We start from the raw sequence: 26,717 nt of genomic DNA on the forward strand, positions 1-26,717 counted from the left end.
ATCCAAGTAGATGACGTCTTCTTATACTAAATTTCCTCGGTGATATTGATCAACATATTTTTGGAATTCCCTTTAGAGCACATGACATATTCTTTTGAGTTGCCTTAGTGATGGCAAATCTTGCCTGTTGGGGTTGAATTGGGGTTTTACCAATTGTCAAATGTGACCTAAAATGAATACTGGTAAATAAAGAAGTAATCAAGTTGGGCAAATAATCATCTTTGGCTAAAAATGAGTAAAAGTAAATTACAAGACATTTTCTTAGTTGATCTAGTTATTTGACTTTTAAGTACTTCCAAAATGTTTTGAAAGACAATATTTGGATATACTTAACCTATGTGGGGCTTCTTTCTCTACAGGCAAACCCCATGTATTCTAGTTTTCATTTGATATACTCTTTAATATAAGCTTACTATTTGTATTGAGTCTCCTTGGACTTATGATACCTGTTTGCCTTTATTCTTTTTACCTAGAGTTAATTTTTTCTTTCTTCTATGAAATGGCCAGATATATTGATGCAGCCAATGCTTTGGAGCAAGAAACTAAACTGGGGTTACGACGTTTTGAAGTTTGTGACAACGTTGATCTTGAAACTATTTTGATGGAATATGAGAGCTATTATTTTGTAAAATTTCAGAAATACCCCAAAATTGTCAAAAAGGCATCAGACACAGGTATCTTTACGTTTCGTGTTTCTTCCTCATTTTATTTCCAGATAGATGATGTCCCCCACCCTACACTGAAGGAATAGACCAGAAGGATTGTGTAGCCTCTCTTAGTTCCAGTGCAGACAATTTAAACATGACATCTGGACATTGACGTCCCTTTTGTCACTTTGGCATTTGTTTGAGGACTGTATGATTTAGGGCAGTGAAAGCAAAACCCCAGTGTGTCACAGGTACTTTTTAGAAGATCAGCATTACTTTCATTTCTTTAGAGATGAAAAGAGCTGTTGGAAGACAATAAGTGACAGAAGACTTTTTTCTTGTTGGGAAGACCTATTATCCATCTTGAAAATAACATGAAAATGAGTATTGGTGAGGCTAATAGCTCATGTATAGATAATGAAATGCTTTTGGAAGCCATCAATCCAGATAATGATCAATATAATGCAAAGACCCAGTATAGGTTAACAGTCAAGGAGGCTGGCTGGAGGAAAGATCTAAAGTTAGGGCCCTGTGTTTTGTAGTGACATTGACTTAGAAGTCTGTAAGTGGGGGGAAGTAATTATAAACCAAGGGAGATCATTGTCCTGTTTACAAGGCACTTGTTAAGCCACAGACTTTAACATTTCATGTGGGGACCAGGAAACCAAGAGGAATATCAATTAAAAATAGCCAGCACTGAATCTCAGAGCTGGAGGTGTTCTGAGAGGGTGGTGTTTTATCTGAGCTCCCTTCCAATGCAGGGTTCAAAGCTCCACATCCTTGGCTGGTTGTTGGATCTGGGTTTTGGCAGAAAATGCACTGACTCCTAACCAATGGGCCACCAGGACTGTTATTGACATGATACCTAGAATGCTAGTTCTAGCTTGGAACCACACTCTCCTGGGATATTGGACACAATGTCTGTTTTTTTAAGGTAAACAGGCAGAATAGACTGGTAAGTGTTCCCTGCCAGGCTCATGCAATCATCCTGGTGTCCCAGGGACCACAGCAAAATGGTGTCAAGTTCATGAAAACTTAATAAAATGGTAACTATAAAGCTAGCCCACATTGGAGGTGCCACTGAGTCTGTGTTCTCCAACATGTTTAATATCTGAGGTCTTCGGGGTCCTTGTGTGGAAATGCTTGGGAAGCATGGGCTTCTTTCTCTTTGCCGGTAGGTAATTCCACTCCTCTCTGGATGAGAATAGCTTAGAGTTTATGGATGTAGCACAAATTTTAAGAACAATGTAAAAGGAAAAACATACCTGAAAAATCGCTTTCTCTTAAAAATTAAATCTTTCCTTTTCCTCCCAATATTTGTTTTGCCACAGCAGAGAATAATTTACCACAAAGAAGTGGAGGGAAGACCAGAAGGTAAAGTAAATGGTAATTCATCTTGACCAACTCAACTCTAGGAGTTTGTGGGATCTGTTTCCAGAGGATTCTCTAGTGCAGCTCCATGTCTGCCTACCAGCAATACCAGACTGGTCCTGTGACCTTGGTGGACCCAGCCACGGGTTCCCCTCATGTTACAGATGTTCAGGACATGGACCAACGTCTGTTGGTTCTCTGGTTTTACCACAAAGAATTGCGTCCACTGATGCTCTGTCTTTCTAGGCTGGGTGGTATGAAAAGTATGGACCTCAGAGATTAAAAGACCCATGTTCAGCTCCCAGCTCTGCCACTTACAAGCTTGGAGCAGGAGCCTGACACATAGTGAGTTCCTGCCACATAGTAAGCACCCAAGAAATATAATTTTCCCTTTTCATATCGTACCTGTCATTTCTTTGTGCACTCCAGATCACATGTCCTGACTGTCTGAAGGGAATCAGATCTACCTTTTCCTCTCCTTTTCTCATGCTCACCTTATATTTTTTTCTCCAGCTTCTCAAATCCAAGTCTCATCTGGCACTTGGGGTATCTGATTAGAGCCCCTCTGTCTCTTGACCGTCCTGGGTTGACGCAGGCCCCCAGTCTTGCCTCAGTGTCCATCCCATTCCTCTCTTCACTCCAGACCACATCCCTGTTGTCGGAGCCTGTTCAGAAATGCCCCGGACGGCACAGCTTTGGGGCATCAAGGCCTGTGGTATTACAATAAAGCCCAGACCTCAGGGGAAGGTGGAAGTGGGCTTCCGGCAGGGGCCACACAACCACTCAGGCAGTGAACAACATTTTTTAAAATCTTAGAATGCAATTGAAAGGAGTAAACTTAGATTGTGATCATAATAAGCAACTCATTAGGCCATCAAGAAGTGTTGTGAATTCCGCGAATCCCACTAGGCTCTCTGCTCTGTGACTCCAGTCCCTTGTCTGCAGCCTAAGAAGGAAGGGACTGAGACACCTCACCTTTTATGAGCGAAGGTGTTTGACATCGCTTATAGAAGAGCCGTGGAGCCTGAGCCTGCTTCCTGATGATACTCACGGTGATACTCAGCCTGAGGCTACCTTTGCTTTGTGCGATTCTTTAGGAACAGGTTTACTGTTTTGACCAAAGTGTTCTTCTTTTATTTATGGTTTCCATAAAGCTAGTCAGACTCTGGTAATAAATGATAACTACTTGGGAACAGAAATAGTGAGCAGCATTTTAAGAGGCAGCTTTGGAGCGCATTTGGATTCTGATTGCTTTTCAGCCACACATTCATGTCTGGAACTTCCTCAGCATTCCTTACCTGGCAGAACGTTCTGTGAGTGAATGTCCCTGGAGCCCTTTGCCTCCCTTTAGGGCTGGAGCATGGTGGCATCGGACAGCTGGGGGCTTCTTCAGCCCCTCTCTGGGTAGCTGTTTGTACATGGCAACCATCGAGGTTGGATGGCAAATGGTTGGCGTCAGGAAGGATAACTAGAAAAGTGATGCATGGTGTTTGTGTATAATTTTCTACTTAAAATAGTTATTGAAATGAGAGGTTGTGTCATGAGACTGGTTATTAACAAATGAAAGTGCTTTTTCCTAATTCCTGCATCTCACACCAGAGAGCAAGCTCCGACTTTACAGATTTGCAGATGACCCAAAGGAGGAAAGGTTACCTTGTGTGATGAATGACAGAATTAGGATGCCAAAAGATCTTGACAAATTAGGAGACGGGTCCAAAATAGCAAGATGAACTGTAATGAAATAATGTTTAAGGTCTAATCAAAGATTCACAACAAATAGCTCCATTATTACAAAATCTGAGACCTAGAAATCTGAGTGACAGAAGATGCAGTGTGAGTCAACAGTATAATGTGATTGCTAATGTGGTCTCGGGCCTCATCAATAGAAACACAGCGTCCAAAATGTAGGAAGTGACTCTATTCCAGTCAGATAACAGTGAACAAAGGGAAGATGACCAGGATGAGGACGACTCTGGGAGCCAGGTGACCTTAGGAGTGCTTGGAGCAACTGGAGGTGTTTAGCTTGAAGAACAGAAGACTTGGGGTGGGGGTGGGCGCCTAGAACAACACGGTGGCAGTCTTCACTTTCTAAAGAGGGATTGGACCTTCTTTGCAGAATTCCATAGGGCACACCAAGGACTGGTGACTAAAGTTAAAGCAGGGTGAATTTGGTTTCATATTCAGAAGAATTTTACAATCCTTAGAGCTGACTGGAAATGAATTGCATTGCTTGTACATTAGTGCACTTGTCTTTGGTCATGTCAAAGCAAATCTGTGAATCAGTTACCTCCAATGGGAAATCAAAGTGGGAAAATGACTCCCGGTTCTTCGCCAGCCTCACAAGGATGTTTAGGCACGTTTTATATATATATCACGTATATGTGTGTGTGTGTGTGTGTGTGTGTGTATGTCTCCTTCATTTAAATCAATGCTACTCATAGGGTTTGTACTTGTACAATGCTTGGCACTCATTTCATAGATAGTTGATTTTTGTGCCAGCAAAATGCCTAAGGGACAGACATTCTTGTTCCTTGGTTACAGATGAAAGACAAATGCCCTGAGAAACCGCCAATTGTCCACGTCTTATGACACTCACCCCAGAGGGCCCAACACTGGGATCACCACGTGCGGACACTGGTGTGGTATTGGCGTGGGTGGTCTTGCTGGCCAAATACATATGCGTTTATATTAGACACCAGCAACTTTTTCTTTCCTACAAAAAAAGTGGGGTTGAAATAGCAGCTCTGTGAGACCACTTAGAACATGGGGAGAAATACTTCTAGCGAACGTCCTGTAAACGCTCCTCACGTGAGGGACGAGAACCAAACAACTTCCCATGGGGGAGCTCATGTTCTGCCCTGCGAGCACACCCTGCCTCTCTCTGGATTTCGTCGCCTACCTGAAAATATTCCGTGTCTACTTATGCGGACATAGTGACAGGTTTATTTTACCTTTGAATTGATGTATGACATAAACACAGTCAAATGCATGCATACTCTTTGAACCACCACAAGTCCCACCCCCGGGCGGGCCCCCTTGCATTCAAGGCTCCCCGTCTCCACCGGAGTTAGCTACCACTAGGACTTCCAGCCCCATCAGTTCATTTTGCCTCAAGTGAACAATATTTGGTGAAAATTTGTTCTGCAAATGTGAATGATATGTGACAGCAGAGATGAGGGAACTTTGCCTCCTTTCCCCAAGCCACTTTTGATGCTGGCAGTGCGCGGCTTGAAAGGCAGTAGGCAGGGTGCACCCAGCACGATGGATTGAGACGATGGACAGATGCCCAGGACTTCCTAACGTTTCTTAATTTCAGCAGGAGGACCCCTTCCTGCCCCGCACCCTTCCCCTGGTCTGAGTGCTGTTGTTTAAGGAAGGTGGGAAGAAACGTCGGAAGAATGCTTGTAGAGCAGTGTGTTCTTAGGGATAGAAAGCTATCTGTAGAAGCCATGTGGTGTGAAGGGGAAATGAAGAGAGGGTGTCGGGGACCTCCAGGAGGAAGTGGACCCTCTAGCCCAGTCTTGGAGGAACCTGGATAGACTAAAGAGGGACAGGGCTGGGCTGGGCAGAGTGGGAGGACGGTGCAGACAGACTTGCATCTGCAGATCTTTCCAGAACTGCACTATGCCGGGTGTTTAGCTGCCTCGAATTCAGTTAAAAGGACTTCCACCACGGTCTTTGTTCCCTCCTCTAGAGCGACGAGCGACAGTTGTCAAAATCTTCCCAAGATCAGCCAGCAGAGGCCACGGTCCAAAACCACGGTGGGGAAGCCAGGGGGCGCCAAGCCCCTCCACAGGGAGCATCCTAAACAGGTCGGGCCGGCTTTACTTGACGTTGGTAAAATTGCAGGTGGCTGAGAAACAGCCCCAAGAAAAAAGTCACATTTATTTGTTTATTGAGCACAATTTGATTTTGTTAAATTGTAGATTTTCTTCCAGCACACTGGGTTAAAAGGACGGGCAGATCCCCGGGCTTCCTAACGTTTCTTCACTTGGAAGGAGGACTTCTTCCTCCCCACAAGCTTTCCGTTGGTCTGAGTGCTGGGTGACAGGCCTTGAGGGGTGAGTCCTAGGCCCAGTCAGAGCAGGAGGGCCTGGTCCTCACGAAGCACAATCCTCCCGCTTGAGGAAACCGTAGGTGCCAGCTCTACCTGTCCTGAAGCGTGTCCCTGGGGTCCGAAGTGTAGGCCAGTGTAGTCTTGGGTGTGGCTGGGCCTCACAGTCTCCTGCTGGGTTTCTCCAAGGCGCACATGGTGGGTCACCACCCCAGACCTCCACACTGGACTTTCTGGGGAAAGAGATGGGTAGCAAGAGGAGAGAGCCCAGCAGGCGGGTGAAATCCTTGCCAAGAACCTTCTGGTTTAGGACAAAACATACCAGGTTTCAAAGGAAAGAGAACTAATGGAAATGGTGAAGAGGAATGAAAGAATGCATGTCAAAGCGGTCTGGCGGGTTAGAGAGGCATCATCACAGAACTCAGTTGGTCGAAAGGTATCTCTCACCTGCAAGGAGGTTGTGTGGTCCTGGCCATCGCAAACTGGCTCAGGGGGAGGGGAGGTGAAGGGGGGCAGGATGAATCCCACAGGAGGCTGGCTAACTGTCGACTATGTTGCATCTCCAAACTCTGCCGCCCCTGCCCACAAATACCTCTGGTCCGAGGAGCAAAGACAGGCCAGTGAGTGGGCATGGGTGGAGGCTCAGCCATTTCCTCCACTGCTTGTGCTCTCAGAGCCCATGGCTTCCTGGGACAGCTCCTCCTTCCTGGCACAGGCAGAGTTTATTCATCTTGTTGGGTGTGCACAGAAGAGGTTGAATCACACGTGGGAGTCCCCGTTTGCAGAATGGTGTGGGACGACGGGACGGGCAGCTGCAGCCAGCATCTCGAAGTTGCTTTCCACAGCTGACTTTTCACTGTCTTCCTCTTTCTCCAGGAGCTTGTCAATCACACTCATAAGGAGAGTGCTGACTTTGGCTTAAGTATATCTGGAATCAACAAAGGCAGTGGAGAAGAAAACATCCGCCCACCAAAAGTAAGTGGGACTCATGAACTGAACGCTAAATGGGGGAATTCCCTTTTCTTTTTGAAAATGAAAAATTTTAAGTGTTATATTTGTCAAAGAGGAAAGGTAATATGTGATGATCAAAGGTTGGCTGTGGGGTGAATTGGGAAGGGAGTGGCTGAGGATGAGACCCTGAGGTGCTGGTCTGGATCTCCCTCCTGGGTGGATGGACTTGAATGAACGGCCCCATCTCCAAGGGGCTCCGTTTCCCATTTGTAAATTGCTGGGTTTGGAAGAGATGGCTTCTAATGTTCCTTTCAGCTTAAAAATTCTGTGATGACAGTAACAAAGTGCTCTGCATTACCTAAAGGAGTTGTGGCCTCGCACTCATTCTTTTCTGCCCTGTCAGTAGGAGTTGACTAGCAGTGTTCCTTTCTCCTTGGAGATATGGCTCCAGGCTTGAATGTAATTTCATGTGAACCAGGAAACCTCAGTTGATATAAGGCTGATCTTGTCCTCAATAGATATTTACCCCTTTCCTAATGAACCTCTTGTCCTGATTCGTAAATAACAGTCTCTCAAACAGAAAAGGCCCATATTGGGTAGTTGTAGGCCAAAGGTAGGTAAAAATGGGTCACTTGGAAATAAAAAGCAGCATCGACACCAACGTGTTTCTCTTGATTATAACTTTTCAGGGTTGAATATCATTGAGTCATCTTTCTTTCTTTGATCGTACGGGACTGCTGACTTACCTCTGGCCAGCTCTTCTCAGGCAAACCAAACTCTGGGTGTGTGTGTCTGGAGGGGAACTGGGAGCATCTCCCTGAAATCAAGGGGAGCCGCTTCATGGGCCAGAACTGGCTCCTGTTAGGGCCTCAATTATATGGGTGATTCCTGGAGGTGACACATTCGAATCACTGCTGCCCATGGAGAAATACTTCCCTGCTCACCGTCACTACCCATGTCACGTTTCTGGTCACTTGTGTGCCCAGCAATGCTCTCATGAACGTCTCATGTTAATGTGGATGGATGTTTCTGATCAGGTCAAGGAAGGGGCTATTTAACCCAGCACTTAACCTTTGAAAGAATCTGGCTATAAATTCTCTTTGCAGCAGAAATGTCCTCAGGGTAAACTGTGGACGGTTTTCTCCCTAGCATTTCATAAGCTGAATGAGGGCATATGGTCAGGGGCCTATCTCCAAAATGGGTTTTTCATCGCCATCTCAGAGCCCCTAGCTTCATGATTCCCAGGCCCCCGTGCAAATTTTGTAGATGTGCTGTTTCCAAAGGCACTAGCTTTGGAGTCAGCCTGCCTAGGTTCAAAGCCCAGGTCAGGCCTTCCTGGCTGTGAATCTTGGGCAAGTTGTTTAATCTCTCCAAGCGTCATTTCTCTCATCTGTGAAATGGAAATAATCATAGTGCCCACTTCCAAGGTCATAATGAATGGAGTGCCTTAGTCTTACACCCAGCACATAATAAACACTCAGTAAATGTTGGCTACTGTTACTGTCTTTTATTTTTTACAGGCATCCTTGCTTTTTCATTCTGCCTCTAGGGGAGACAGAAGGAGTATGGATAGGGGAGACAGATATCTGGGTTTGAAACCTGGTCTTAAGTCACTTGTTAGCTGTGTGGCCCTGGGCAGATCATTTAACTTCTCTGGCCTTACCTCCACATCTGTGAAACTAGGATGCCACACCCGACTAGCAGAAGTGTTAGAAGGATTGGAAATAATCCTCACAAGTACCTTGCACACCTGTTTTGTGCCAGGCAGTCTCCTGAGTGGTAAATGTACAGTGTAGTCCATAAATAGGAGCTATCAATATTCTTGTGCCAGTGAAGTCTTCCTGCGTGTGGAATGTTTAAAAAGGACAAGACAATACAGGGGAAGTAGACATGTAGGAAGCAGATGGTGTGTCAGGAACTGACAAATGCTTGGGAATTTTATCCAAACCAACTCCATTCTGAAGAATTTCTTTATAACTTGTTTCTTTTTCCTAGAGTGCCCCAACTTGATGAAATCATCTTGTTCATTATTAGTGCAGTTTCTTTTTGAGACTTTAAGTTTGCACTACATACCAAGGCACATAAATGTGTCTTAATTTAATGAAACTGAGCTATTAAGGTTAGTCTCCCCTCATGTTTCAATAGCCGTTTCAATAACTGTTACTCCCTTTCAGGGCCAAATCATTGACTTCCGAGGGCTGCTCACAGATGCCATAAAAGGAGCAACCAGCAAACTTGGCTTGAACAGCTTCGACTGTAACCCAGACCCTTCAGTAAGTGGCTAAGATGGGACACTCATCTTACAAACTGCCAAAATCCAGATGAACTTTGAGAATATAATTTTGAGTCCAGAGAAACCTTGAGATCAAGTTAAAGTTCATAGCAACCTGCCACCATTTGTGTCCTGGAGATCCGTGCTCTGATTTTCTTCCCAAGTGATGAAGTAATATTGTAACGTTAGGCTTTCTATTCCCATCGTCAGGAACGATTGTTGAAACCTCTGAGTGCATTTATTGGCATGAACAGTGAGATGCGAGAATTGGCAGCCGTGGTGAGCCGGGTAAGATCTGATATTCAGTTCACAAATTTACGGAGGCGGATTGGGGCTCCTGGAGCATTGTGGGCTGCTTCTTTTATTAATAACAATAAATATAATCATTTATTTATAAAGTGCCCCCACTTGCAAAGGCACTCATATTGTTTAGAGGCACAATAATGCATGATGAATAAATTATAGAATCGTAAAATTACAATATAAAAAGCCCACCATCTCACTATAGAGGCCAGGAAAACCCAAAGAGAAAAAGACTTAGAGTGGAAGGGACAGGTGAAAGGGTTTAGAGCCGAGCTAAGACTTAAGGAAAGAAAGCCTCTCAGAGAAGGAAAGAGCACGTCTGCGTCTTGTTTAAACAGTCGAAGCCTAGAAATAGAGATGTTGGGAGTCTGATTTCCTAATTGGAAATTTTCATGAAGAAACAGATTAGTAGGAAGGATCTTACCATCCAAACTACTGATTTTTCAAGATTGGCCCCCAGGACCTAAAGACAGTGAAGTCTAATGGTTAACGACACAGGCTGTGGAATAGGTTGACCTGGATTTGATTCCTAGATCCTCCTCTTTCTAGCTGTGTGACTTTGGGCAAGTTCCTTGGGAATAGAATAGATTCCTGAGTTATAGGAGGTTTTTCTAATTTCCAGTGATCTCGTATTTAATGAAAGACTGAAACCTAGACAGGCTCAGAGAGATGTTTAAAATGATGCAAGAACTTTACAGCTGCTCTGAGGTCATTAAGGTCCCCCAGGTCTCCTTTCAGCCCAGCATTTGTCCCCTGCACGCCTCTGATGTGTCAGGCATGTGCTGGTGGCTGGAAACACAAAGGTGAACGACTCAACACAGTCCTTGCCCATAAGGGTTTCTCGTCCCACGGGCAAGGTGCACTTTGGGAGCATAACGGATGGGTATTGTTGCGCCAAGGAGTGGGGAAAGTGTTAGGGAAGAAGATACGCAGGAAACAGCCACGTGAAAAAAGAGTAGAAGAGGGTGGGGGGAGGCGTTCTGGGCAGAGGTGCAGACCTGTGAAATTGTAGCGCTTGTGCAGTGCTTCTCAGGAGCCACCTGGGACGCAAGGAATGGTGGGAGATGGGCTGGAGAGAGAGGCCAGGGTTCCTGCATGTAAGGGTGCTGCGAACAGGACCCAGGGCTGGAGTCAGTCTGTGGGAGACTGGGAATCTTTGAAAGTCATCCATCAGGAGAATGGGGCAATCAAATGTACTTTTAGACAGTTTGTTCTAATGACAGTGTGGAAGGCTATCAAAGACATGGAGATAGGAAGACCAGCTCTGAAGTTATTGCCAGTGAGAGGATGAGGGATTGAGCCAGGCTGTGGTAATTAGGATGCATAAGAGAGCAGAGAAAAATATTTTTATACCCCCAAATCAATAGTCTTGTTAGTGTTTTTGCAAAAGGATACCAGGACTAGTGATAATAAAGTTGTAGAGTAGAAGTGGCCTGAAAGGATTCCATTTGGAACCCTTCCCACAGTACAGTGGGAGGCAGTCGTGTAGACCCTGCTTGAATGCTGACAGGGATGGGAGCTCACCACCTCCTGAGGCAGTCCTGCTGAGTCTTGAGAACTTTTGATTGATATAAGGAGGGACTTCCTACTGGGAACCTAAACCGTACCACATGGAATTCAATGTCAACTCTAGAAGAAGGCAAGGAATACTGCTATTATCTATGGATGCCTTGAACTCCAGGGTAGTTGAATCCCCACTGTGTGCCAAGCTTTTCCTAAGAAAGTGTGGTAATAAGAATGAGTGCGTGGTCCTTTAAAGACAGGGTGGTCCTCCCAAGATTTTGGAAGACTGAGACCTTTGTCAGCTCACCCAGGAATGGATCATACATATTATACACCATGAAAATCACCTGCATAAATAGTTTCTCTAATAAAATTTGTCACTTCTGGTGAAGGGAACTGGGAGGATGGGGGACAGAAGTGGAGGTATAACATCTCACCAGAATTTAAAAAATATGTTTGTATATTTTTGAACCATGTACATGTATTACTTATTTAAAAATTAAATAAATATAAAAGTAGTTTCCAGATTGTTCTGTAGTCACTCAGAATGACTTTGGAAAAGAGGTGGGTTTTTTGTTTTGTTTTGTTTTGTTTTGTTTTTGGCTGTAACACTCTAGACATTCAGCTTGCCCAAAACAGCTCCTACTGAGAAAGGCCCCCGAGTGACTGTTCTGAGCATCTAGCGAAATTGAAGTTTGGAAACTGTAAATTAGTATCAGTAAAAGCTACCTTAATTGATTGCTACAGGGCTCTGCTATGTGACGGGAAGACTTTCGCTTGGTTGTTGGCTTCCTTGGATTTTGTAGAAGCAATTGCTCCTGATGGAAGTAGGGAGCAATCACTGGGGAAAAAGAGAAATTGGTTTCAGAGGAGCATTATCTCTTTTAGGCAGCAAATTAAGAAAGTGTTTTTGAGATCAAGGAGCAAGAGAGAGGGCAGGCAACGGCTAGGAACTATGTTTCAGAGTAAAAGCTAATGTAATTTGTAGGCATATTCTGTAGCTTCTTTGATTACGGTTGTAAATCAGCATGGTTTGCTATTGGCCGAAGACAGGTATAGTCCCTCATTAGAAGATTTTTTTTTTTACCCTAAAAGTACCATATTATATCAGCAATGTCTTCTTCAGGGAATATCACTGAATATTTTCATGACATCCCTTTGGTGAACTAGCCTCAGATTACAATGTGTATATATACACATGTATCTAATATGAAAAGTGTTTATCACAAGCACTTTATGTCCTATTGTAAGTCAGGTATTCTGCTGCTCCAATGTTTATTACAGCTGTGGAGGAGAACATTAGTTTTAACAAAATGATCAAATGTGCATTGCAGGACATTTATCTCCATAATCCAAACATAAAGTGGAATGACATTATTGGACTCGATGCAGCCAAGCAGTTAGTCAAAGAAGCTGTTGTGTATCCTATAAGGGTAAGGACGGGAAGGAAGCCTCTTGGGAGAGATTTCTGTTCATTATCCATTGGACAAGCTATATGTCATATACCCATCAGGAAGAGAATGACAGGGTGCTTTTCTGTCCACAAATTAACTTTTTGCCTGTGTCACAATATTTTGTCAACACTGGAGCACCAAGGCTCAGTCCATTCTAGGCAATTTGAAATCATGTTACATATTGGTTGAAGGCAGGTGTCTGCTCTAAGAGGTAATTTAAGATCTAAGACTCTATAGTATATATGATTTGTCAGTTACTATAGGTTCAAATCAGCCTGCCTCCCTAAAAATATTTAGAGTAGAAATACCTGCCATAAGAGAGAGCATCTGACTTTGTTTGCATAGATCTTCCCCCTGCCCCCAACACCCCCATCACTGGGGGCTTTGCTTTCAGCTGGTTGTAAAGACTAGACAGCCCCTTCCAGGGCGCTGGCCAATAGAGCCATAGGGCTGTGCTCAGCTTATTCCTGACAAATTTTTGTGCAGAGTGGCTCACTAAATAGGAAGAAAAATAGAAAAACAAGACTCTTCATGTTTGGTTTACAGCAGTGGTGATGAGAAGGTCAGTGTACCACATGGCTTTTGCTGTATAACAGACCACCCCAACACTTAGTGCCTTAGAATGACAATCATTTATTTGTTTGCAATTCTGTGGGTGGGCTCTTTGGGCTGGGCTTAGCTGGGCCAGCTTGGCTCTTTTCCACGTGATGTTGGTTGGGCTCACTCACACGTCTGGGGCATCAGCCAGGGTGGCTGGAAAAGCTGGAAAAGCTGTGAAAGCTGGGATCACCAGGGCAGCTGAGGCCTCTCTCTGCCTCTCGTCCTCTGGCAGGAGAGCCCAAGTCTTGCTCACATGGTGCAGAGAGTTCCCAGATAGAAGCAAGAAAGGGCAGGACCCAATCCGTGAGCCTTTCCCATGTCTCTTCTTATATTCCGTATATTTGCTCGTCTCTATTTTCAAGTCTCTTCTTCTATTTGCTAATGTCCCACTGGCCAAATTCACAAGGCAAAATCCAGATTCAAGCGATAGACAGATATCCTCTGCCTCTTGGTGGAAGGAGCTGCAAATAATTTGTGGCCATTTTTTGTAATCTCCTGCAGTTAGGATTACAGATTTACTTTATTGAATAACCTATTTATTCTTACCACTGGGCCCTTGCAGCCCCTGATTTTTGGATACTTCTCTTTGAAATCAGTAAATTTGGACTGTCTTCCCTTTCTTCCTTCCTGTGTTCAGACATGGGGGTAAGAAATATACTGGTGTTCAGAATTAGTAGAAATGTATTTATTCCCTATTTCCTCTGAGTGGCTCTATTGTACAAGACTTCTTGTACGAAAGAATAGAACTGCCCAATCAGACTCTCTGGTTGTGTTATCTCCATGGTATTAGAAGTTCCACATGATGTCAACATTTTGACATTAGCATCAGCAAGAAACTAATCGCTAGTTATAATTTTACTATTATTTTTCCTTCTCCTTGGTCCTCTATCAACTCCAGATGGCTTGAGTTTGAACTAATGGGAGAGACTCACTGAAAGTCCACGCATGTCCAGTTTGAAGTCAGTGTCTCATAATGTATTCTGCACTGAATGTCCGCAACTTCCAAATCAGGCTTCACCATAGCTTTGAGCTTTATTCACATACACTTTTGTATGTTGGTTCTAGTATGTATGTATCTTAAAGAGCATACCTGCTTCACAACATTCAAAAGATTGCCAGATGCTCTGCATATATGTCGAACTGTGGGGGAAATAATGTTATGCATGTGAGAAATGACTATTGCAACGGAGAGAAAAGTACCTACATATGCCTTTCTTCTCCCTAAAATAACTGCTCTTTTAAAAAGTGACAAAAATTAAGCCATGCATCCTATCAAGTGTGAAAGTAAAATTGGGATAAGTAAGATATATATATATATATATATATATAGAGAGAGAGAGAGAGAGAGAGAGAGAGAGAGAGAGAGAGAGAGAGAGAGAGAGAGAGAGAGAAAGAAGGAAAAAGCCAGCCTTAAAAAAAGGAGGGCCTGGGCTTCCCTGGTGGCGCAGTTGTTGAGAGTCCGCCTGCTGATGCAGGGGACACGGGTTTGTGCCCCGGTCCGGGAAGATCCGAGCGGCTGGGCCTGTGAGCCATGGCCGCTGAGCCTGCGTGTCTGGAGCCTGTGCTCCGCAACGGAAGAGGCCGCAACACTGAGAGGCCCGCGTACCGGAAAAAAAAAAAAAAAAAAGGAGGGCCTGACGCAGAGTTGCGTGTGTTTCACCCTAGCTCCCCTAGCTTGCCTGAGCTCAGGGCGCGCAGGCTGACGTACAGATACTAAACCTCATCCTTGTTCCTTGCTCCCATAGTACCCACAGCTGTTTACAGGAATCCTTTCCCCCTGGAAAGGACTGCTGCTCTACGGACCTCCAGGTAAAGGGCTTTCTGTTTTGGCCTTGGCATGAAGCGTGTGTGCAGAGGACGAGTTGCCCCATCTGTCCTGTCAGGGCTGGGGCAGTGCTTGCTGAGTAACCACCTCCTGTTCTGCTTGTGTGACTGCCTTCTGTCTGCAGGCAGAGGAATGGAGCTCGAGGGCCGCTCATATATTTTACCCACATGTGATTCTAGGTACAGGAAAGACTTTGCTGGCCAAAGCTGTGGCTACGGAATGCAAAACAACTTTCTTTAATATTTCTGCATCTACCATCGTAAGCAAATGGAGAGGGGATTCAGAAAAACTTGTTCGGGTAGGGATTCTTGATTTTGGTTTTTTAGAATAAGTTCCGGCAAAATACCGTGGTACAAAATTAAGTTATATCTTATTTGTTTTAAGTGATTTGTATGTTCAAATTTATCCTGGATCTTAATTACCAAAAACCTGGTAGGTAGATTGACTACTATATGTGGCTATCAGTCATGCCCCTATCATCAAACATGATCTCCCTTCCTTTGGGAATTTGACCAACAGCCCTTTTGCAATTCATGCGACTTGGGAATAGAAGCTGGAAAAAATTGTCTCTGAAGTGGTCTATTATTTCTTCATTCAAGAAGCATGTGCAGTATATTTAGTTAACATTTATTGAGAGGCTACTATGGTATGCTAGTCCCTATACTAGATACTCTAAGGAAGAATCAAGAAACTTAAAACTTAATTATTCTTTCAGGTGTTCTGAGCAACTTTCCTTTGCAGAGCCCATAGCCTGTAGGGATTTTTTTCTTCCCTTAAGAGATTGTTTCCATCTTTACAATATCTCATTCATAGTATATGGTATATTTTATATTATAAAATTTTACTGTACCTTCCAGTCACCTTATGAGAACACTTGTTTTTTGATTTATGCCTCAGTGTAAGGTAGGTCCTGCTTAGAAATCCTGTTAAACTATTGCACTCTGTAGGATGACTGATAAGTAATCAATACAAAGTGGATATAAATATGATATATTTTCTGAAAAGAAATTACTCTAAAATATTATGCTTAAATTACATTACTTTGGATAGACTTATTTTCAAAATATTGTGGCTTATTTGGAAGTGATAATAAAATATTTTTAAAGGATTGATTTACCTAAAATAACCTATTACTTATTACTTTGTGATTGTTCTCAAGTTACTTCAAATGTGTAAGTTTTTATAAATTCTTATCACCCCTACCAGATTGTAATTCATGGAAATCTATGTTGACATCTTCTGTTTCATTGTTCTTCATCTTGAGTCTAACTCAGTGCCAGACAGGGTTTAATTTTAGCTGCTCCTAAATTTATGGGTTCCATGTGATTCTAGTTAGCTAGATTTCAATTAGCTTAAATCCAAAAAACTAGAATTCTTATCAGCCTGAAGACTTTTCTCTTTAACATTCCATTTCTGCGTGATGAGGAACAACAAAACTTACAAGGTGCCCCCAGAATCAGTTTAGATTCATCTCCTGTTATGAAAAGTGGTGTTTTGAACTATGAGCACAAAACACTGCAAGGTGCTCGGAGGAAGATTCCCTGGACAAGACTCACCCAGGCAAAGAAGAAATTCAGATGTTTAATGAATATTCTGGGTTTTTTTTTTGTTTTGTTTTGTTTTTGCGGTATGCGGGCCTCTCACTGCTGTGGCCTCTCCCACTGCGGAGCACAGCCTCTGGACACGCAGGCCCAGCGGCCATGGCTCACGGGCCCAGCTGCTCCGCGGAATGTGGGATCTTCCTGGACCGGGGCACGAGCCCGTGTCCCCTGCATCGGCAGGCGGACTCTCAACCACTGCGCCACCAGGGAAGCCCTAATGAATATTCCTAACAAAGATTTAAACTAAATGGACTTTCTTGTTTAATGTTGAATAGCCAGAAAAGTCATTTAACTAGAATGCTCCATTCTGTGTGAGCATTTTATTTAACTCAAGTTTTCCTCTGCTTCAGTATTGTTTTGCTAGACTTCTAAGAGTTAGGAAATGATTCCGCCCTCAATTTTTTCCCCTTCCTTTACCATACATTTAAAAAGTAGCCTTTCAGGGACTTCCCTGGTGGCGCAGTGGTTAAGAATCCACCTGCCAATGCAGGGGACACAGGTTCAATCCCTGGCCTGGAAAGATCCCACATGCCACAGAGCCACTAAGCCCGTGCACCACAACTACTGAGCCTGTGCTCTGGAGCCCGCGAGCCACGACTACTGAGCCCGTGTGCCACAACTACTGAAGCCCGCGCACCTAGAGCCCATGCTCTGCAACAAGAGAAGCCACCGCAATTAGAAGCCCATGCACGGCAACGAAGAGGAGCCCCTGGAAGAGTAGCCCCGACTCGCCGCAACTAGAGAAAGCCAGAAGGCCAGAAAGCCCAGGTGCAGTAGTGAAGACCCAATGCAGCCAAAGAAAAAAAAGTAGGCTTTCTGAAAAAAATAGTAAAAAAGACCCCTGAGCCCTCTCCCTGGAGGAAACTACTACAATTGCTTTCCAGAACATTTATTTATATCTACATTAACATCAACAACTGTATCTCGATCTCCCTCCTTTTAAGATACAAGTAGGAACATAGCACACATACTCTTCTGTACCTTGTGGGTTTTTTCACACTTAACAATGTAACTTGGATATTGTTCCACACTATTATAGATAGACAGAACATGTTTTTAATATGTCTGCATGACACTTCATTGCATGGTTGTACCAAAACGTGTTTAACCAATCTTTTCTTAATACACATTTAGGTTGTTTCCAGTCTCTTGCTATTATGAAGAAAGCTACAGTGAAGAGTCTTTCTGTACACGTGTCTTTGCATATAGTGTAGTGTAGGACAATTTCTTAGAAGTAGAGTTGCTGGGTCAGAAGAAAAGAAAACCACTGATTGCCAAATCCCCTGCCGACAGGGTTGCACCAGCTTACATTCCCATCAGTGGTGTGTGTGTTTGCTTCCTCACACCCTGGCCAACACCATGTAGTACCCAAATTTAAAAATCTTTGCCAGTCTGATAGTGAAAGTAATATTTAAGTGCTCAAACATGCATTTCTTTCATTCTGAATGAATTTGAGCATCTTTCTATAGGTTTAGAAGATATTCATATTTCTTATTTTCTATGAAATACATTTTTTGGATATTAAAAAATAACTCAAAAGGAAAACAGGACTTTCCTGGTGGCGTACTTTCCTGGTGGCGTAGTGGTTAAGAATCCGCCTGCCCATGCAGGGGACACGGGTTCGAGCCCTGGTCCGGGAAGATCCCATATGCTGCAGAGCAACTAAGCCTGTGAGCCACAACTACTGAGCCTGTGCTCTAGAGCTCATGAGCCACAACTGCTGAGCCTGCGTGCTGCAACTACTGAAGCCCGCGAGTCTAGAGCCCGTGCTCCGCAACAAGAGAAGTCACCGCAGGGAGAAGCCCTTGCACCGCAACGAAGAGTAGCCCCCGCTCGCCGCAACCAGAGAAAGCCCGCATGCAGCAACGAAGACCCAACACAGCCAAAAATAAAATAAATAAATAAAGTAATTAATTAATTTTAAACAAAAAGGAAACCAGATAACTCTGCTAATGCTAACCTGGAAGGATCTTATCTTCTGTCCTTTCAGAAATTACTCTTATTTTCTGAGCTCCTGGAAAGAGCCTCACCTGGAAAACCTTGGTCATGCTGTCAAGATTCTTACAGTGAAGCTTTCAGATAAAGAAAGCCCTTCAAGGCCTTCCCCTAAATCAGAGACGCTTTCCTACCATTTGCTTCTCTTTCTATTCCAATTGAAGAGTTATGTATAGGGAGCCCTTGGTTACGTTTCTCCCTCCCCTCCCCATGTTCATGTCTCTTAGGAGCGGATGCTGTTGCGTAGCTGAGTGGTCTCGTCAGCAAATGCACGCACCTGTTGTTGCTTTTACATCTTTCAACATTCCACCCTCCCCCAGCTGTGCGATTTAACTTCCCCCAAGAGCTTCTGAAAATTTTAGACTAGTGCTTCCCAAGAACTTACCCAGGGTTCTATATATTCTCTGGCGGTGGAAGGGTAGTGGTGTGGTTTATGTGGAGACATAGGCTCCAGACGTGGTTCTCCTTCCAGCAGGATGTTTGGTCTTATCGAGGCTGTTGGTCTCTCTGCACTTTGGGGAGCTCCTTAAAAACGTGTAAAAGTGTTCTAATATGCCATTTTTCATTGGGCGGATTGCTGCTGTTGCAATCACCCTTCATACCAGGTATATTTGAGCTTTTCTCTTTGTGACAGGAAGACAAATTACCTGCTGCTAATGAGTTGGTCTCTGTTGCGTCTAAAAAACATTTGTGATGAGTGTCCCGGCATTGACACTGTTCTCTCAAGCTCACTGGGCTGAGCCAGAAATAGGATTCTGTGAAAGGAAAACACTTGCGCATGAGCATGGAGGGACCACACACACAAGCAGCGGTGAAGGTGAGGAGTTTCCCATTCAGTGACAGGGAGGCCTGTAAGGGACGACCTGCTACTACTATGAAAACCACAATCTGGCCTTTTCTGAGCCCTTCCCCTCTTATTTATTCTGTGATGCTTTGCTAGTGCTAAGTGACACAGAGAATAAATCTCCTATGCCTATTAAAGAACATCTATTCTTTTCTAAATCTCTAATGCTTTCTCTGATCAACCAGGGAAGAATTGTATATGGTGCTCAAGAGATTAGTTTCAGGGTTTTTTAAAAAAAGGTATAGTTTTTTATACTCTTTTCATCACCACCACATCTCCCTTTAGAGCTCTCGATTTTGTTTTTATGGCTGTTCTTTTGCTGGTTGCTTTCCTGTTCTTATTCAGTCTATAATATTTTATTATGGAATGGAACATTTTATTCAATTGGGAATTGCCTTCAAGTACCTGAGCCTACCAAACAGCAGGGTTGGGGACCTCGTGGAGTCATTTGGGGAGCAGAAAGGGCAAAATTCTTTGGCCTTCTTGCCCATGACTGGAACTCTATCCTTTCTCTGCAGTTCTTCCTTCTGAGAATAACCTTATTGTCTCTAAGTGGTAAGGGAAAAAAAATTATTAACTGATTTTACGTATTCCAAGGCTTTTGTGTCCACGTGGAACATGTTATTGGCAGGGGGTCTCAAGGGTTAACTAACAAATTAGCTAACAAACTAACTAACAAAGTTCAGGAACTGAGTTTTATCTTAAGCTCTCCCATTTATGATTAGTAACTTTTAAAAGTAAATTTATTTATTTTTATTTATTTAGTTTTGGCTGTGTTGGGTCTTCGTTGCTGCGCGTAGGCTTTCTCTAGCTGTGGCGAGCGGGGGCTACTTTTCATTCCAGTGCGTGGGCTTCTCATTGCAGTAGCTTCGCTTGTGGCGGAGCACGGGCTCTAGGCGCATGGGCTTCAGTAGTTGTGGCACGCGGGCTCAGTAGTTGTGGCTCGTGGGCTTAAGAGCGCAGGCTCAGTAGTTGTGGCGCACGGGCTTAGTTGCTCCACGGCATGTGGGATCTTCCCGGACCAGGGATTGAACCTGTGTCCCCCTGCGTTGGCAGGCGGATTCTTAAGCACTGCGCCACCAGGGAAATCCTATGATTAATAACCTTGAGCTAACCACTTATTCTCTCTGGCTGTAATTTTACCAAGTGGTAAATGGAAATAATTGGACCATGGGGTAGTGCTAGGGAGAAGTAACTGTAACGATTATAAAGTTATTGTGAAATAACAAAGTGAAGCATAAATGCTTAATGTTACAGCTATCCTAAGCTTTTAATCTCTGGGAGCATCTGAGAACTTTAAGTATATGAATTAACAAGTGGTTGCTTTTCTCCTACCCAGGTGTTATTTGAACTTGCCCGCTATCACGCCCCCTCCACCATCTTCCTGGACGAGCTGGAGTCAGTGATGAGTCAGAGAGGCACGGCTCCTGGGTAACAGACAGGGTTTTTTTGGTCATCACTTCTCCCCTCTCGTAAGTGTGTTTGACGGTCGGAAGCCCATCGACATTTACCAGCAGAATGAGCCTATTAATAATCCCACAGATTTTCTGCAGACACATGGAAAGGTGTTTAAATTAGATCATGTTAACTGAATAGCTGATTTAAGTAGTTTTTATAACCAGAGGAAATGTCATCCTCCCTTGCCCTTTCCCCACAGAGTGGATTTCAGGCCTGAAGATCACCCAGCCCCTGATCCCAGGCTGCCATAACCATCCTGCTGGCTCAAGATAGCCGCCTGTGAACACCTCCCCTGGAGCCAGAGGGGCTGCCTGGGGGGAGCGGGGCTGCCGAGGGCTAAGCCCTGAGAGGCAGCCCTGGACAAGGCGTGTGAGGCCAGGGAAGCCGCCACTTCTCTGTGACACCAGACTGTGGCTCAGCCGGACCGATTTTAAATATGTCACATATGTTATCTCTAAAGATTAAGTGTCCACTAATGTCCCCAGCAGGCAGAACACATCTCAGACTGTAATGAGGTTGTGTGTGTGTGTGTGTGTGTGTGTGTGTGTGTGTGTGTGTTTTAAGAACACCTTTCTGTCTTCATCAGAGGTGTTATTCTTTGAAACATTTTACTAAACTTTGTATCCCTGGCTTGAAAAAACAGCTCTCAGGGAAAACTCAACACAGCTGCATTTATTGATGGCTTCTAATGGTCTATCATCAAGGCAGAACTAATATTAATAAAAAGTAAACAATTATCTTGTTGGAAGTATAACTAGAATGTAATTTATGAAATTTTACTTATTAAAAACCATTTTCCCAGCAGAGAAAAACAACCATCAAGATGCATCCAAGATGCATGGGATTCATGTCGTTGATTGAAATGTAACTGTTTCTATGGCTTCATGGGTGCTAGCCAGCCCCAGGCTAGGTGATCTGCCTCTCCAAAGGGGGCCTGGCAGGAACAGGCAGCTGCACGGGGGCCTGGCTGGGAGCCCACCAGGCTGCCCTAGTGGTCACTTCCTCTGCAATGCCCTGTGCTCCTGGCCTGCCTTACTGCAGTGACACTTGCCCTTACATGCACTCTGCCCATCTCCATCCCCAGGGCCCTCCACAGCTTTGATTGAGCTACCTTGGAAACTTCATCTACCAGCCTTGAGTGTGTCAGTTTCCTTGTCTGGAAGTTAAACACTAAAACGAGAGTCTTCAAAGGATAAGGGAATAAGGGCAGGTGGTCTGAAGACTTTGGGGGTCATGTTATGTTAAAAGAATAGTAATTATGTGTAAATGCTAGATAAATATATAACGATATTTATGTTTCCTCTTAGATAGAAAGGGGCACATTTCCTAAAAAACCCATAAGCCTAATTTGGGCTGCCACCATATACAGGCAGAGATGAGAAACTGAATGTTGTGTTGTGCTAGAAAGGCACTTTTTTGTCCTTTTAACTTGACCTACATGAGAGCCTGCTGGAGCTGGTCAGGACTTTGAGCCAGTTTTGATTGTGCTCGTCCTATGGTGTAGTGATCTCTTTCTTGGCTGGAGGGTCTCAGCAGTGAGGGTGGTGGGAAAATCAGAGGACGAATTTGCACAGAAAACTGCCTCTATTCTGCTGTGCAAGGAAAGCCTAGTTTCCGTGTCATTATCTTGTCTCTTATTAGAAGAGAATGAAATATTGTGTTGTGGTTCATCTCTTCTTGGACAGTTTATGTCCATACATTATACTAAAAGAAATAGTGTGTGTAAAGTACTTTCATGCCTGCTATATAAATGAAAAGGATTATTCTCAATGAAGCCATTTTTTAAAAGGGTAAATGATACGGCAGGTAGACACAGTGGGGCTGCCTTTTTTAATCTACTAGTGCCACTGTCTCCCCTTCAGTTATTTTCTGGTTCATTGTCAACCTTTGTTTTTCTTTTCAATATCATGATTATGTTCATTTACTTCCTTTCTGTTACTGTTTGAAAGTAGTACCAATTGCTTCTTTTCTCCAACCCTGGGATGAGTAGCTCCTGAGAATGCGGCAGGGAAGGGGTTAGTTGTCAGAAGGGAACCCGGTCTGCCGTCACTGAGTCCTTGCTATAAGTGTCACTCTGGTCATGGAAGCAAAGACTCTGCCTCTTGGGAGCATCTCACCTTCTCGTCTTTCTCTAGGGGAGAGCACGAAGGAAGCCTGCGGATGAAGACTGAGTTACTGGTGCAGATGGATGGGCTGGCCCGCTCCGAGGATCTCGTGTTTGTCTTAGCAGCCTCCAACCTGCCATGGTAAGAGATCTAGAGAGTACACTCTGAATGCATTTTCATGAGCCACTGAGTACAGATGAAGATATTATACTGAGCACTTCAGGAAAAGTCCTCTTGTTTGGTTCCAGCCCTGGAAGTTTAAGCTGAAGGCTTTCCTGGTCAAGTCCTCAATCCTTGCTACTTGTACCGTGAAAGAATCTGCCTTAACAGAAGGAACATAGGCCAGGGCTACCACTGACAATATTTAAAATGGACATTCTGAGTTTAAAGCCAAATTATTAACTGTGTTTAAGCAGGGGTTTGGCAGAGAACTGTAAAATACTAAAATCTGCAGGACTCAAAGAATATTCCAGAAATAACATGTTTGGATTTTAACATGTTAAAATTAAACTTTAAGTTGGGAGGAAAATCTTTACCTTAATGTTATGCAGTAATAGGAAGCTAAATAATATCTAATTGAAAATATAATCTACTCTCAGAGTCTGTTATTCAGACTGTATCCCAGAGTGGTTTAAGACCAATTCTAGAAGCAGAATTGGGAAATAAGAGATGTTGACTAGAGAAAAATAATATCTACTTGGAGAGAATATTTTAAAAAATAATTATAATCCCTTTATAGTTACAAGAATATTTTCACATACCTTGTTTCTTTTGAGCTGCAGATAAGACAGGAGCCAGATAAGGAAATGCTGCTCTTGCCATTTGCAGAGTGGGTACCAAGGTCAAGGGAGGTCAGTCCACCCAAAGTCAACATCCTATTTGCAGCAGAGCTGGGACTCGTGACACTCTTCCCCTTCCCCCTACCTCGTCCATTTCTGTTTCTACATTCCAAGGTGAAAAGAGACACCCTTCTGCCTGTGCATGCTGATCATCTAGGCTCCCAGAGAAGTCGTCACTGGCAAGAGGTGATGATGTTCATGTGTAATCTGTTATTTTAACTATATTCATAATTTCAACCCAGCTTCAACTCTTCTCAAATTTATAAGACTTTTCTAATGTGCTAAGGTGATCAGCATTTTACATTGTGAAGAGAGAGGTGTTTACACACAATGTTAAAGTTGAATCCACACAGAGAACCATCATTTAAATGTGGCGGTGAAATCCTTTAGAGAAAGAATCTCCATTCCTTCACCTGTTTGAAAGAGGGTTGATCATAACCTCTTTACTTATGACCCAGGGGGACTGTGAGAGTCAGCTAAGGAGGGTAGGGGCAAACTGGACAGCTTCGTGCACGGCTCTGGGAAGGGCTGTGCCCCGCAGGGAGGAATAGAGAGCCCTTACCTCCCAGCCAAACCTAGGGCTTAGCTGAGGAGGTTATAGTGCTGCCGCAGTTTCCCTGAGGTGATCAGTTGTTGGGAAACCTCACATAAAATGGTTCAGAGAGGAAAAACAAAAACCTAGTAAGCAATCAAAAATAAAGAAGCCTAGAAGGGTTTTTCTGAAAGAATTGCCTCTTGTCATGTCAAATGGCAAATACATATGTGCTTTTGAGCTTGGATTCCTTGACATCACAGATTGCATCCTTTCAGCATATCTGGGAACTGGTAAGTCCTACCCATTCTTGAACATCGCTGGGTTGAAAAAAAAACTTTTTATGATGAAAAATTCTAGACAAACACTAAAGAGAAAAGAGCACAATGAACCCACCATTTTCTAGTTTCCATAACTAGCATCTTGCCCAATTGATTTAATCTATTGCTGCCTCCTCTCTTGTTTTGCCGCAACATTTTAAACTGTATCCTAGATTCTTATGTTATTTCTCACATATATATACTTCAGCATACATCTTTAAAAAAAATAAGGACATTTTCTTACATTATCACAGTGTCATTATCAACCCCAACAAAATTAACAGTAATTGCTTAGTATCCTCTAATACCCGGTTTATATTCGGATTTCCCATATTGTTCCAAAAATGTCTTTTTACAGTTGGTTTACTGAACTGGTAACCAAACAAGATTTGCATTTTGTAATTAGTTGTTCTCTTAAGTATCTTTTAATCTAGAACAGACTCCCTCTTTTTTTCCCCCACTTGCTATTGACTTGATTGCTAGGGAGGTTGTCCTGCAGAGTCTAAACTTTCAGGATGTGGCTCACTGTATGCTCATGGTAATACTTAGCTAGTTCTTCATACCCTTATAATTACTCTAGACTGGAAGTTAGATTGGTTAGATTCAATTCAGGATTAATATAATTTTTCGGCGACATACTTCATACATGATGCTGAGTACATCACATTGCATCACATGCAGAAGCATGTAGTGCCCTGTTGTCCCGCCTGTGGTGGTACCAAGGTTGATCAGTGGGTTCAGGTGTGTCAGCCAGGCTCCTCTGCTCTATAGTTCCCGTCAATGGTTGTAGCATCCATTGATGATCTTTGCCTGAATCACTTATTTCACTAGAGGTGTGATTCTGTCATTCCTTCTGATTGATAGCTGGAATTATTCTCTACCATAGAACTTTGGTCCATCCAATAGGGTTATTTGGTTACCCTGAAATGTAGTTCATACTTGAAAATCAGAATTCTTTCTCTTTGATTTTTAGAGTTATGAGTTGCGCCCTAGCAACCTCCAGTGGTAACCAATGAGTCAGTCTCCCTCCCTCCCTCCCTCCCTCTCTCTTTCTCTCTCTCTCTCTCTCTCTCACTATGATCTCATGACTTGTTTGGTATAACATCATTAGTTTTTTTTTACAGCTTTATTGAGATATCGCTCACATACCATACAATTCACCATTTAATGTGTACAATTCATGGTTTTAGCTATATTTATATTTATATGATTATACAATCGTCACTACAATCAATTTTAGAATATTTTTCTTTACCCTGAAAAGACACCCTGTACCCATTAGCAGTCATCCCCATCTCCCACCCCCAGCACTAAGCAACCACTAATCTATTTTCTGTTTCTATAGATTTGCCTATTTTTATACCTCTGAGTGCAGTTATTATGGTAACTCTATGTTTAATTGAGGAGCGACCAATCTGTTTTCCAAAGTGGCTGCACCATTTTACATTCTTACTAGCCATGGATGAAAGTTCCGATTTCGTCACATCCTCATCAACACTTGATTATTCTCTGTCGTTTTGATTATAGTCATCCTAGTGGATGAGCAGTGGTATCTCCTCTCTTTGATTTGCATTTCCATGATGACTAGTGATATTGAGCATCTTTTCGTGTACTTATTGGCCAGTTGCATATCTTCTTTGGTGAAATGTCTTTTCAAATCCTTTGTCCGTTTTTAAATTATTGAGTTATAAGATTTGTTTTGTCCTCTATCAGATTTGTAGATATTTTCTTCTGTTCTGTGGCCACTAGTCTGTCTTCCCTCCCTCCCTCCCTCCCTCTGTGAATTTTTCGTTCCTCTTTCTCCATGCCTTTGCTAAACTTCCCATGTCTGTCCCATTTCCCAAGCTCCGAGCCTTTCAGAAGACCCTGTAACTGGTTTTTCTAGAGCAGCGCTGTCTAATAGAAATATAATGTGAGGCACACATACTTAAAAAATTTCTAGTAGCCACATTAAAAATTATCAAAAGAAACAGATAATATGCAATTTTGATAACCTATTTTATTTAACCCAGTATATGTAAAATACTATCATTTCCATATATA

General features: G+C 43.3%; 1 protein-coding gene across 2 annotated transcripts in view; it reads left to right on the forward strand.

Annotated features, from left to right (window-relative positions):
- The first annotated feature begins 507 nt into the window (after positions 1 to 507).
- KATNAL2 (katanin catalytic subunit A1 like 2) overlaps positions 508 to 26,717 on the forward strand; it is a 39,719-nt gene continuing 13,509 nt past the window's right edge. Inside the window, exons 1-11 of one of the 2 annotated variants that reach the window (XM_089895150.1) lie at positions 508 to 674; positions 1,979 to 2,021; positions 5,713 to 5,830; positions 6,949 to 7,047; positions 9,198 to 9,296; positions 9,506 to 9,583; positions 12,436 to 12,534; positions 14,901 to 14,964; positions 15,160 to 15,278; positions 20,760 to 20,851; positions 23,014 to 23,124. In XM_089895150.1, coding sequence (XP_089751276.1) covers positions 602 to 674; positions 1,979 to 2,021; positions 5,713 to 5,830; positions 6,949 to 7,047; positions 9,198 to 9,296; positions 9,506 to 9,583; positions 12,436 to 12,534; positions 14,901 to 14,964; positions 15,160 to 15,278; positions 20,760 to 20,851; positions 23,014 to 23,124 — 995 coding nt within the window. In that variant the 5' untranslated portion in view covers positions 508 to 601. The remainder of the gene's footprint in view (positions 675 to 1,978; positions 2,022 to 5,712; positions 5,831 to 6,948; positions 7,048 to 9,197; positions 9,297 to 9,505; positions 9,584 to 12,435; positions 12,535 to 14,900; positions 14,965 to 15,159; positions 15,279 to 20,759; positions 20,852 to 23,013; positions 23,125 to 26,717) is intronic. The other variant, XM_089895151.1, reaches the window with a different exon arrangement.

Source organism: Delphinapterus leucas, chromosome 14, assembly GCF_059928025.1.
Source record: "Delphinapterus leucas isolate spDelLeu-1000000601 "Yukka" chromosome 14, BTC_Dleu_Yukka2, whole genome shotgun sequence".
Taxonomy (NCBI): Eukaryota; Metazoa; Chordata; class Mammalia; order Artiodactyla; family Monodontidae; genus Delphinapterus; species Delphinapterus leucas.